At 47.3% G+C, this 12694-nt stretch overlaps 2 protein-coding genes across 3 annotated transcripts; one reads left to right on the top strand and one right to left on the bottom strand.

The window, feature by feature from the left end:
- Nucleotides 1-214: 214 nt before the first annotated feature.
- On the bottom strand, nt 215-2331 carry haus4 (HAUS augmin-like complex, subunit 4). The gene is made up of 9 exons (XM_049739125.2): nt 2152-2331; nt 1910-2049; nt 1669-1800; nt 1430-1570; nt 1271-1367; nt 1038-1183; nt 828-958; nt 680-748; nt 215-585 (listed from the first exon to the last, which is right to left on the bottom strand). Exons 1-9 carry the CDS (start codon nt 2207-2209, stop codon nt 399-401), a joined length of 1101 nt encoding a protein of 366 aa, XP_049595082.1. The 5' UTR covers nt 2210-2331; the 3' UTR covers nt 215-398.
- A 918-nt stretch (nt 2332-3249) lies between these two features.
- On the top strand, nt 3250-12584 carry fxr2 (FMR1 autosomal homolog 2). Of its 2 annotated transcripts, none has more exons than XM_049739017.1 (18): nt 3250-3651; nt 3710-3918; nt 5500-5552; nt 6165-6258; nt 6352-6423; nt 6690-6838; nt 6931-7024; nt 7102-7218; nt 7297-7467; nt 7532-7610; nt 7699-7808; nt 8197-8283; nt 9170-9389; nt 9474-9653; nt 9733-9927; nt 10005-10112; nt 10284-10375; nt 10471-12584. In XM_049739017.1, the coding sequence occupies exons 2-18, from the start codon at nt 3868-3870 to the stop codon at nt 10579-10581; spliced, it is 1983 nt and encodes a 660-aa protein (XP_049594974.1). In that variant the 5' UTR covers nt 3250-3651; nt 3710-3867; the 3' UTR covers nt 10582-12584. The 2 variants fall into 2 exon arrangements, with proteins under 2 accessions (XP_049594974.1, XP_049594965.1); XM_049739008.1 differs by having other exon boundaries at nt 3251-3651; nt 7699-7856.
- The last annotated feature ends 110 nt before the right edge of the window (nt 12585-12694 follow it).

Here is a 12694-nt window from a genome sequence, read left to right as displayed (position 1 = left end):
ACGATCGTTTCCATGAACAACGAAAAATGGCATATAACTGACACCCGCTGAATTTTTGTGGGATTAAAATAAATGACACCCTAAACATTTCCCTCAAAACATTCAATGTACATCAAATTAATTTTAAATATTGGCAGGGAAAATTGGATGATCTTACACTAATGTTCAGTATACCCATACTATAATACGACATCAAATTTAAAAGGCAGCCCACTCTTGTTGAATGTTTATTTAGTCAATGTGGGGAACAGGGAGAAAGTATACAGTGTAACTTCATGAACAAATATTACAAAGACAGACTCAAATTCTATACAAATATATTAAAACAAGTCAACATCCTGAAGGCTTTTCATGATGTTACCTTTGAATGTTTGTTAACCTCAGGTCAGGGAGTCTCATCACTTGTCATTGTACTTGGTAAATTCCTTCAGAGCCCATTTTTGAATTTCAATTTGCTCTCGTAATTTGCCATACTGCTGAGCCAGGGCCTCAAATTCCTTGCCCAAGATCTCAAAAGAGGCCAACTTTGACTCCAAAGACTGTTTCTCTGCCCGGCAGGTTCTCAGCTCTGACTCCAATTTTTTTCTGCAATTCGGGAATAACAAAAAAAAATAATATGCATCACGTTTCTCAAAACAAAGCTGTTACATGCAAGACTCAATATAGCAACTCCTCTTGCCTTATTTCTTTGTGGGTAGAAATCGAGTCAACTGTGTACGTTTCCAGCTTAATTGCAACCAACTGAGACCTAAAAAAGATGAATGAATAAACAGATGAATTATTTTTTTAAAAATTAAACCAGTGTATTAAAAGATTCAACTCATTACATGATTGTTTCCAAGACTAATTCGGATTTGCCCTCAAAGTAGCCCAATTTCTTCCTGTCCAAATCGATTTGTGTCTTCAAGCGGGTCTCCAGGATGAAAGACTGAAGGAGCTGGATACATTTTGTCATCTCCTGCAGGGGGTAAATACCACGCTAGATGTTTTCATTTGTGGACTTTTTCAAATTACAAAATGTACTATATGCATCTTACAGAAAGGTACAGTTGTGTCTGCCTTTGGAGGAGAACTGTCTTTTCACGGTTGCTTTGCTTCAGATCTTCAACCTTGTTTTTGTCTTTATCCAGTTGTGCGGACAGATTAGACAACTTGCAGTGATTCAGAGAGTCGCTATGATTCTCTAAAAAAAATAGCAAAGGCCACACTCTTAATAGTTACACAAGAAACTAACAGGATGATCAACTGAAGTGTGAAAAAGGAAACAGACCCCATTCAGGTTGATAGTAGAGGAGGAAATTAAAACACTTTTTCTTGAGATGTTCCTCAAGCACTCCATATACACGCTCCTTCATTTTTTGTATATTCTGTGAATTACAAGAAACATTAGCACAAGGAAAATGAAAGTCAGTGTGTTTTGATCACATACTTTCTCAGAAGGCATGAGCGCCATGACGTCTTGGGGGCTCAAACCCAAAATGGAGGGCCGGTCCATTTGGGTGGTGTCGCTGGGATCCAGCTGTCTTGCACATTGGGCCACTAGAAGGCATTTTTCCATGGTCTCGTAAAACTGGTTCATAAAGTACATGCGTTAGCTGCATGGAAGATTCCTGCAGGAAATTGACTCACAATTGTTTGCTCAAATCGGGATGTCTGTTAATCGTGTACCATGTTCTCATCAGGTGGCACACCGGCACGATGTTTCCGGATTTTGTGGTCTTGGATCATCTCTTGAAGCGCTCTGTGGATGCTCTCAGACTGCAGCCAGAGTCGCCGCTGTGGCAGCAGTTTCTGCTTAGCCTGAAGAAAAAAAAAAAAAAAAGAAATACTAAAGGTATAACAAACTAACACTTTGCAGGGACTAAAACATACTGCAAATGTATTTGATTCCCTAAATGCCTGATCATACCTTCTCCAGCTCAGTTTTTAGTGGGGCAGTGAGTCCAGTTTTATCTACACGATGTGCAAGACTGGTCAAGAGTTCACAGAACTTGGGGTTTTGCCTCAGGTCCTCCTCTGTCATGTCACATAGTAGAAACGAGGCCAAAACTGTGCGAAAGTCCAACAACATAGTGTTATCTCGTTAGCAAGCGTGACTGTATCTCATACGAGACGGTAAAATAACCAAACAACACGTGTTTGTTTTCTCACCCTGTTTATGCAGATTGTCCTCGCTTCCAAACGTCAATACTCCGGATTCCTCGCTCATTTTTTGACAGAAATCAACTTTTTTTTCAGCGGTGTTATGGAGAGGGAATAAACTTCCTTATTCAAGTAGCGCGCCTGAACCGTAAGCCTTCCAATTGGCCAAACGCTGCGGCTCACCTCTCGCGAGAAGACGCGAGAATGCAACACTAGCGTGAACGTTTTTTAATATGTGAAATATATGTATGGGAAGAGGACTTTCAACTGTCCAAATTGCTTGTATTGGTTCAATTATTTTTATTTGTAATTTAAATTTTGTTTGCGTTGTCCTTCTGTATTCTTTTTTTCACGACAAGTTGTTCCAATTTTTGCACTACAGTGATAATAAATTCTATTCTATTCTATTCTATTCTATTCTATTCTATTCTATTCTATTCTATTCTATTCTATTCTATTCTATTCTATTATATTCTAACTACGATTGGAACTGGCAGATCTTCAAATATCTTGTACTCTCCAATCCCCTATGGAGGGAGATTGGGGTCAAAAGTGAGGTCAAACGCGTGGAACTCGAAAAAAACGATTTGAACCTGGAAAAAACATCCAAATCTGAAAAAAGAGATGTGAATCTGAAATATAAAACATGCAACTGAAAAAAGACCTTGAATCTTGAAAAATAAATGGCGGTGAAACCTGAAAATAAATAATTTATTCAAAACATTTACCAAAGCGAAGTTCAACTCGAAAAAAAAATGTCATACAAGTATTTTTATTTTGAATATTTCTTCAAGTGTCAAACTCAACGCGTTTATTTTCAGTTTCAAGTTATATCTTTTCAAGTACCAGTTTTGTATTTTCAAGTACAAAACCTTTGACCCCAATCTACCTCCCGTATTTAAGCCGTCCGTTCCTTGGTCGAGTGTCTCTAAAATATAAAGTAAAATGATCCTTATTTACGTAACGTATGAAAATGTACTTTGGGAAAATCGTTGTACACCCTGTTTACCTTTTCATAATATAAAGCCTTTTACTCCTTGAATCATTTGATTCAAAGACTCTCGACCAATCATAGAGCAGACTTCCTTAATGGGCGGAGCTTAGTTGGGGGTTTGAGGTCATTCAGCCCCTCACTGATTCACTCCATCGGCGTGAGTAGGAGAGGGCTGCTAGCTCCACGAAGGTGCCACCCAGCGCACCGCAGACGGTTCTTTTCGGGGAGGGGAACGTTCGTGAATATTACCCGGCAGGTTAAGAGACCGGCTCTTCCACAGTTATTCAACAGCACGACTGCGCCACACTTGAGGCACGGAGGCTACCCGCGGCTAGCTCGCGACTGACTTGCCTGGGATCAAGGTGTTGATAGTAGCTAGCCTGGCAGCTAATTAACCGTCCTGCCGGAGCGTCGTCACCGTGCTTCCCAACGGCACGTCGACACTAAGCCGCGGGTCCGTGCTCTCTTCTACGCCGGCGGCATTGAGACGAGTGCCGAGCCGAGCACGTTGCTCCGTAAGTGGCGCCTGCGTTGATTTAGTTGACACCATCACACCCATCTCCCTCCCCTCAGCCCCTTCTCCTCCTACCTCTCCACCCGAAACACTGGACATCCACAAGCGGCCGGGGAGCGGCGAACTGCCGGCGAAGCTGGGGGGGCTTTCGTTACCCGACGCGCACGGAGTCGTGGCGACTTCAGACAAGCACAGCCGTGGGGAGCTACCGACGAGTATGGACGGGCTGGCCGTGGAAGTTCGCGGCTCGAATGGGGCCTTCTATAAGGTAACCTGGCTCCGGTGTAGCTCTTGCTCGCCACAAACAAACTTTTGCCCATTCTAATAACTTAACATGTTTCAAGTTGAACCATAACGCTGGCAAACCCGTCACGCGGTCACACGGGTGATATTAACCCGAGTCGAATGGGGGTTTCTTGTCAAACGAGGATGCTTTGGCGTCCCGGCACGATTGGTCATTGTGGGGTGGGCAGCTAGCACGAGCTAGGTGCAGCTAACGCCGAGCTAGTTGCAATTCTCATCATGCTTGTCAACGTGATTTGTGCCCACCTTCGATTCGGCTACACGACGATCCCGGTCACGGGTGTCTGTGGCTTTTTTTTTAAAAAGTCTGATTTCATGGACGTGTTGCAACTGTGTTATGAGGGGATGCTACGTTTCAAGCTAACGAAATCAAAGTGTCGCTTTCAGTTTCAATTCTGCCGAATGATTAAGACGCGTGGTCACGTGTTTTCATTTTACCACACGGGCTGTCTTTGTGGAAAACACAGACACGTTGATTCCACTAGAGAGGTCACTTTCAAAGGTGTTTGTAAAGTGATTTCCATCCTTTTTGGAATTGAGAATCCTGTGTGATGGCACCAATATATAATCACTCATAGGTTTTAGGGTTTAGTTCTCAGTGTATGTCTCCGGATCCTTCCTGCCATGTGCTCTTGAGCACCTCAGCGTTGTTGGGTGTTCTGCAGGCCCCTCGCCTAAATTTACACTCCCTCCGTAGCCTCACCTGTCATCGGCTTTTACCGGGTGACAGTTTGGCCCTGACGCTAATTAGCCTACTTTAGTGAACGATGACTCAGTTTCTGATGTCACTGTGACTTTACGTCGAGGTATATTCGGTCACAAGTCCGACAATACGTTGCCCGTGAACGTCTCCCGCGTAACGGCCGTGGAGCAGCTGTCTCACTTGATGATTTACTGTCTTGATCACCACATAGTCCCAAAATGTGGCGGCTGACTTGAGGACTCGGTGTCATCGTGACAACGGCCCCCATCTTTCGAGTCACGTCAGCCTGACAGTCGTCAATCTGACGTGAATCTTTGAAAGTATCGATACGTTTCAACCTCGTCGCTCTCGGCAGACTGTGGGTAAATGGCAAGTCATTTTTCTCCTGGAGAAAGCCGGGTACATTATCCGGCAGGTGACCCCACGACCGCTTACGCCCCTTATAGGGTCGTGTCACAATGAGAAGCACGCCGTAGCCACGCCTACCTCTTTGCATGTGTCTCACCATTGCTCAGCATGCGGGGGGCGTCTGCTGAGGTTTGCCACTGCAAACGTTAATTTTAAACCATAAAGAACCTTCTCTTCATATGTCTTGACTGGATGCCGCGCCTATTGTCGACCTGCGGCGAGAGTTTGGCGTGTGACGTTTCCACGCTGACAAATCTATCAACCCAGGAGCTTGTGTCACCGCTATGTCTGGGCATTCTTAAAAAAATATATGTATATATTTCTACAAGCCAAATGTTCATACACTGAATCAAAACATCATCCACATCTCTTTGCCTCTAAATTTGACTATTACTGTTTTGATTTTTTTTTTTTTCCCCCCCTCCAATCTCTTAGGGGTACATCAAGGATGTCCACGATGACTCGCTCACCATTGTTTTTGAAAACAAGTAAGTTTGAATCCTTCGATCGTGTGTAAAAGCGGTGATTGAGTTACCGGGACTGGTTCTGGCCAGTCCTTTAAGGGCTCACTACAAAATGTTACTCGTCGCCACCTGTGCTTGGAATGCAGCTGTCCATACACATCTCAAGCAGTACAACCCCCGACCCCCCCTCACCCCCACCCCTCCCGATTAGTGGTTGCTTTCACAATCTTTGCCCTACCCGCGTCACCAGCATCCTCCCACCAGCGTACCCTTTTTATCTACTTGGCTCCGAGTGCGGTGCCCCTAAAAATAGCGGCTGGCTCAAAGTATGCGGGATTGTCAGGGGGGGAGGGGGGGTGCATGGCAGCCCTGTGCTGTTTTTGGGAAAGCACCCCCCAGCCCCCTTTTACTTTCTCAGCGAGCATGTTAGCTCAACTCAGGCTTGAATGAAACACGTGGTGGGAGCTCATCAAACCTTTGCTTATTTCTTGAGACGGTCATAAACACATTTCAATCACCCGATGGCGTAATTTATTGAATTTTATGGCAGCCACACAATTATATTGTATATATTTTTTGTTGTTGTTGGTTAGTTGATTAATATTGTGTGAATTCGCTTGTTTTTGTCCACCGAAGCTGGCAACCAGAGCGACAGTTACCCTTCAGCGACGTGCGGTTGCCACCTCCGACCGATTACAACAAGGAAATTGGCGAAGGGGAAGAAGTGGAGGTGAGCATTCAAATTTCTACTCTCGCAAGCATCATCATTTGATTAGCATCCATGAATGGATGAGATGTCCTGATTTATTTTCTGCCCTCATAGGTTTACTCTCGGGCTAATGAACAGGAGCCATGCGGCTGGTGGCTGGCCCGCGTCCGGATGATGAAAGGCGAGGTGAATAAAGCGGCGCTTCCATCATTTAGCGTCTTTGAATGGCTGCGCAAAGTATTGCGTTGACTTGAGAATTTTTCTTTGTCTTTTTTTTTTTTTAAGTTTCTATCTAGCCCAACTTCTGAGCTATCTATAATTTTCTTTCTAGACATCTAAATAGGACAGTGGTGGACTCGCACTTCATGAAATTCTCCCTATTGTAGAATTTTGTAACTAGTTTCAGCGGCATTAGAATAGCAAATGCGTTTTTTTTTTTGTTTGCTTTTCAGTTTTACGTGATCGAATATGCGGCGTGCGACGCCACTTACAACGAGATTGTCACAGCAGAGCGCATCAGGCCGCTCAACCCCAACAGTCCTTCCTCGCGAAATTCCTTCCACAAAGTCACCATCGCTGTGCCGGAGGACCTGAGGGATATGTGAGTGTGTCTCAACGTTTTTTTTCCCGTATTGCCGGAGGAGATGCTGACGTCTTCCCAGCGTTGCTAAGTCTCTCTTTTGTCATCGACAGTTGTGCAGGCGAGAACATCCATAAAGACTTTAGGAAAGCTATCGGAGCCAACTGCATCTTCTTCAGTGCCCAAACGAACGAGCTCATAGTGCTGGTTTGTACTTCTTCGAATTCGGGTGACCATGAAGCCCGTATGACGTCCCGCATCTGTAATCCTTTTTGTGTTTCCAGTCTACGAACGAAACCACAATAAAGCGCGCCACCCTCCTCAGCGACATGCATTTCCGCAGCATCCGTACGAAGCTTATGCTCATGTCCCGTAACGAGGAAGCCACCAAACATTTGGAGGTAAACCACACGGTGAACTTGCTTTCTGCGTACGAGCGCCCGGCGTTTTGTTTATTCCTCCCGACGGCACCGTTTCAGACGAGCAAGCAGTTAGCTTCGGCGTACCAGGAGGAGGTTCGAGTCAGGGAGGACCTGATGGGGCTCGCCATCGGCTCCCACGGGGCCAACATCCAGCAGGCCCGCAAAGTCCCTGGCGTCACCGCGATCGAGCTGGAAGAGGAGAGTTGTACCTTCAGGATCTACGGAGAGGTACGACGATTGGCTTCCAGAGTTAGACTTTGGCCTTTAATTTGACGTTTCTTTCGTGTTACAGACTCCGGAGGCGGTCAAACAGGCCAGAGAGTACCTTGAATTCAAAGAAGACTACTTTCAGGTACCCAGGAGCCTTGTAGGTGAGTGAGAGTACATTCCCAAAGGCGCTCGCGTTGCCGGCGGCCACGCCCGACCCCGCCCCCTGATCCCACCCCGTCTCCTGCGCAGGCAAAGTCATCGGCAAGAGCGGCAAAGTCATACAGGAGATCGTGGACAAGTCGGGCGTGGTCCGCGTCAGGATCGAGGGGGACAACGACAAAAAGCTTCCCCGTGAGGAGGTAGGCAGGCAGGGGGCAGGCAGGGACGACACTGCCGGCGGCAAAGAGGTGAATGAACCGTTGCGCTCAATTATTATTATTTTTTTATTAATCTCCCCCGTCGATGTTAAAAATAACAAATGTCTTACGTGTGCGGCAGGGTGTAGATGTTCCATGCGCTTTCTGCTTTCACACTGGCAATGTTTTACGTTGGCTCTTGGCTGCGAGCTTCACATTTGCACACGATTCCCACTGACGGTTTGCTCCGTTGCTGCTACCGAAACTTCCTTTGCCTCGTTTTGTCCCAAGCCGCATCGAATAACGCCCTCGCGTGTTCGTTCACGTCCTCAACGAAAAAAGAAGACGCGCTCATCGATGCTGCTCTGTGTCTGTGCTTTCTCCGAACCAGGGCATGGTTCCCTTCGTGTTTGTGGGGACGAAGGAGAACATCAGCAACGCTCAGGCGTTGCTGGAGTACCATGTGTCTTACCTCCAGGTGAGCCTGACTGACATGCGCTTCCCTCTACCGGTGATTTTAATCTGACATGGGTCGGCCTTTTTATTCTTTTTTTTTTAAGTTGGCAGCCGGGCAGGGGGCTTCGTAACGAAGATCCCTCGTATGCCTCCCCTGCCCATCAGCAAAGCTGCTGAGTGCGCCACGTTTTGTCCTTACCTCATGTGCTTTTATAAATAGCCCTCTCTGGGGTTGGGTGACCGGCATGCTGCGAGTTTAGATTACACCTATCTGGACCCTCGGCGTCCAAAATTAGCAGCTGACATCCCCCAGCCCCTCCTTGTACCTCATTCCCTTCAGTTCATCCCACCTCCCTTGAAGTACAGCTGTCATTGGCAGACAGCTGTCGCCGTAGACGTACGCTAGACGCCGCCGCGTTCCCCGACTCCGCCCACCGCTTGGGTTCTGAAATCAGAGCGGCAGCCATATTGCGGCGCTTGACCCGTACACGACGGCGTGACAGACATGTGTTTGCTGACAAAATGGGACTAACATGCACGCTGTAGTTTGTATTTATTTTTGATTCATTTCTTGTCAAAATACAGACCCAAAGGAAAAAAAAAAAAAAGCTCAACTCAGGCAAATATAATATTTTACATTAAACTGTGAAAAAGTCGAATTAACTGGTTGATTAAATGATTAAGATCTTTTCAAATGAAATGTGCTCTGTAGGGCTAGGCAAATCATGTGTGAATTTCATATCAGCCCATAAATAATTCTAGAATTTTTTTTTAAACTATTCAATTTAGGAATGATCGTGTTGGATATTTTAGTGCAAGTGTTTCTTTTCCTGCAAAAAAAATAAATCTAGGTTTACGTATTTACACTTCTACTGATGTAATATCTAACACACAAACCTGTTTTCCAGGAGGTGGAGCAGCTGCGCCTCGAGCGTCTCCAAATTGACGAGCAGCTCCGCCAGATCGGGGTGGGCTACCGCACGACTCAGAACCGAAGCGCACCCGCCGGAAGCGACCGGGAGAAAGGCTACCTGACCGACGACAGCAGCAACTCGCTGCACACTTCCCGCACCTACGGGGGACGTGGCAGGGGGCGCAGGGCCTCCAACAGCATGCACTCTGGATATGGTACGGAAGAAAAGCGTCACTTTTTGTTTGGCATCTATATTTCCATCTCCGTGAGGTGAAAGTGAGAGCACTATTTCTCCGCAGGCACAAACTCTGAGCTGTCCAACGCCTCCGAGTCGGAGGAAGTGAGCGAGCGCGACCAGCGGCCCCGCGGTATCGGCGGCGAGGAGCGAAGCTCAAGGCGGGGCGGTCGAGGCCGGGGCGCCAACTCTGGACGGGGACGCGGCGGGCCGGCGTCCAAACCCTCCAACTCCATCAGCTCAGGTTGCTCATCTGGAGCAAAATCTTGTTTTAAACGCAGATTGCGTGTCGTGGCAAAACGGCTGTGCTTTGCCCTCTCCAGTGCTGAGGGACCCCGACAGTAACCCTTACGCCCTCCTGGACGGGGAGGGAGAGCTGGCCGACACGGACGTCAGCGAAGGCGTCGGAGGAGAGCGCCGGAGACGCTCCCGCCGCCGCCGTAACGACCAGGAGCCCAGCGTGATGGACGCCGCCGCCGAGTCCGACGGCCAGGCCGGACCCAGTGAGAACGGGCTGGGTGAGAAACTCGCCGGCACTTGCTCAACCCCGCTGAGACTTAAGGTCCCAAATTCATTTTCTTATTTGTACGTTTAGATGAAGAGGCCCGACCCCAGCGCCGCAACCGAAGCCGCCGCCGCCGCAACCGCGGCAGTCGCCCCGAGGGAGACTCGGCTAGCTGCGACCGGCAGCCAACTGATAGTGGTGAGCTAAACGTGTTCGATGCCATTAAAGACTTGGATCGCGTTTACCGATCACACACTTTTTCCACATCCCTACTAGTTCATTCCTGATAATGAAACTGTCACAAGGGTGCCTTGGTATCTGCCACCATCGCGAGTACTCGATACCTTCTAAACTATTTTAATGATTTAGTGACCGTCGCTGACTACATATCCCGTCCGGAGTCCCAGAGCAGACAGAACCTTCCCTTGAAGGAAAACCACACTGGTCCCGAACCCCCCAAGGTACAGTCGGAAAATGAATTACAACTGTCAAACCTTCAACCAGACCCTGTTTGGTATCTTTATTATTATTATTTTTTTTTTTTTTCTGCTCACAGGAGAACGGGACCAGCAGCAAAACGGACGAGCAAACGGCTTCTAAGCGTTCACCCAGCAAAGGCACGACACCAGCCGGCGAGACGGTAACGTTGGTCAACGGCGTCTCGTAATGAGTCGGCCCCACCCATCGCGAACCCAAGTCTCGAGCAAGACTCCATGGCAAACTGTCCCTGCTTGCATTAACGTAAACCTTAAACAGATGAGTGAAAAGTACCTGACAAAATTCCTGAATCCATACTATGAGAGTGGAAAAAAAAAATATGACGCATCTTCTTGAAAACCCACGGTGTATGCTATATCCTATCTATCAGTACTTAGTGCTTATTTAAAAACACAAACACACACACACAAAAAAAGTAGCTTGCCAAAAAAGAACTGGTGGATACGACTTGAGTTTTAAGGAAAAAACCGAGACACAACAAAAAGGACTAGATTTTCTCGTCTCTCTTCTGTTGGTTTCCTTCATTGTTTATCACTGGTTTGGACTCGGCGGTCTCGGACGCGTCTCTTAACAGCGTTGACGTACGGGCGCGAGAAGGTGTCATCTGCGGCGAGTGACACACAAGCGGAGAGTGCAATGTGTCGAAGTGTTCATACTCACAGGCTGGAAATATTGATAGACATTGTGCCTTGAATTTGAAAAAAAAAAAGAAAAAAAACGTTTTTTGTTTTCGTCAGGAGATGGGAGGCGGTGTTCCGTTTTTTTTTTTTTATTTTATTTTGGTCGCAAGGAGAAAACTGACTGACTTGAGGGAGTGATGGAGTCACAAGTGTGAGGAAGATACAGAACTAGGGGGAGTGGCTGGAAGGGGGCGAGGGGCATGGTAGGTGCCAAACGACCTGATTTCAAGGCACTTTTCCTCATTCCAAACAGAACGGACAAAATTGCGGTTTCGAGCGGAGTGACGTAGAAACAGGAGGCCCGGGAAATGTAAACGCAGCCCGGGCCTCGCAGCGACGGCAGTACGAGGTGATGGGTCGCCCCCCCCTCCTCCCCTGTTTTGACATCCAAAGTGTCGGCCGGGGCGCCTTTCGAAACGTGACAAAACTGCAGACTTCAACCGTAGACCTAAAAGAGAAGTAGCCGTTACCTTCCAGCCACAGTCTCGACAAACCGCGGCCGCCCGTGGATCCAGATGCGCACGTGAGGCGACCACCTTCTTGGGTGGGGGTGTATGCACCCATTGGGCAAAGCCTGGGGGACTAAGAACTGTGGGATTGGGACAGCTAAAAAAAAATGAGACGAGAGCCACGCGTGCGAACACAAACATACGCAAACTAGGCGCAAGAAGCGGTATGCCCATCTGGGAGTCCCTTTCGGGTTCGAGGAAGACCAGGACCCCTCGGTGGCTCTCTGCTCATGTTATTGTTGTCTTGGTTACCGCTCCTTTTTTTTTGTTGTTGTTGTTGTTGCTATTTCCACATCTTAGAAAATACAAAATAAAAAATGGAAGTGAAATCAACCCCACCTCTGGAGATGACCTTTTTAATTTCTCTGTCTCGTGGGTTTGCAGTCTATTTTTCTAACTTGCATGACTCGACGGCTAACCATTCGTAGGCGGCGCCTGCCCCGTGCATGCCAAGAGGGGGTTGTCGATCCCACTTACAAAGCCATCGGTTTCATCCAATAGAATCGCTGCTAACGTACACATTGAATGTCCGAGTAGAGCGAGAGAAGGCCGGTCGTCTGTATCCCGGCTCGCAGCTTCCGGAGTCTCCCGGGCAACATTTGGGCATAACGGTAAAGCATCCACATGACCAAAGGTTTTTACGAGCTGGACGAACGGGAATGCGGTTGCATCGAGACGACTCTGATGCTGCTTGTTTGACGTTACTGCTCACCTGTGTGTTGTGTTTTTAAGAGTGTGAGAGAGCACTTGTACCTATTTTTGGTTTCAGTTGCATGTGTGCGAGTTTGTGTACATTTATACCTCATTGTGTGAATACTGTATCCCCTCATGTATCTGTAACCCTCACGTCCCGTTGAAAGACTGCTGGCTGCACTTTGTATGTGTACGCACGTGTGTGCTGGTTGTACAGTTCACTTCTCTTGTCAGATTTTGTCTCTGCATTCGTGTACTGATGGCAATAAAGGACTTTTCATTATTTGGTACACATGTTTGACAAACTCACCCTTTTTTTTTTTACTCCCCTGGGTCTGGGGTTTGAACTGATGTAATCATTATTTTAATCTGCGAAGACAAAAGATTCGAGATTTAACAG

Source organism: Syngnathus scovelli, chromosome 1, assembly GCF_024217435.2.
Source record: "Syngnathus scovelli strain Florida chromosome 1, RoL_Ssco_1.2, whole genome shotgun sequence".
Classification (NCBI taxonomy): Eukaryota; Metazoa; Chordata; class Actinopteri; order Syngnathiformes; family Syngnathidae; genus Syngnathus; species Syngnathus scovelli.
This window is presented reverse-complemented; position numbering and strand designations above follow the sequence as displayed.

Coding starts and splice junctions, on each gene's coding strand:
- fxr2 (XM_049739008.1), top strand. CDS start 3,868: ATGGACGGGCTGGCCGTGGAAGTTCGCGGCTCGAATGGGGCCTTCTAT. Junction 6,424..6,689: donor TCCGGATGATGAAAGGCGAG/GTGAATAAAGCG, acceptor TTTGCTTTTCAG/TTTTACGTGATCGAATATGC. Junction 7,857..8,196: donor ACACTGCCGGCGGCAAAGAG/GTGAATGAACCG, acceptor TCTCCGAACCAG/GGCATGGTTCCCTTCGTGTT.
- haus4 (XM_049739125.2), bottom strand. CDS start 2,209: ATGAGCGAGGAATCCGGAGTATTGACGTTTGGAAGCGAGGACAATCTG. Junction 1,184..1,270: donor CTACTATCAACCTGAATGGG/GTCTGTTTCCTT, acceptor TATTTTTTTTAG/AGAATCATAGCGACTCTCTG. Junction 959..1,037: donor AGACACAACTGTACCTTTCT/GTAAGATGCATA, acceptor TACCCCCTGCAG/GAGATGACAAAATGTATCCA.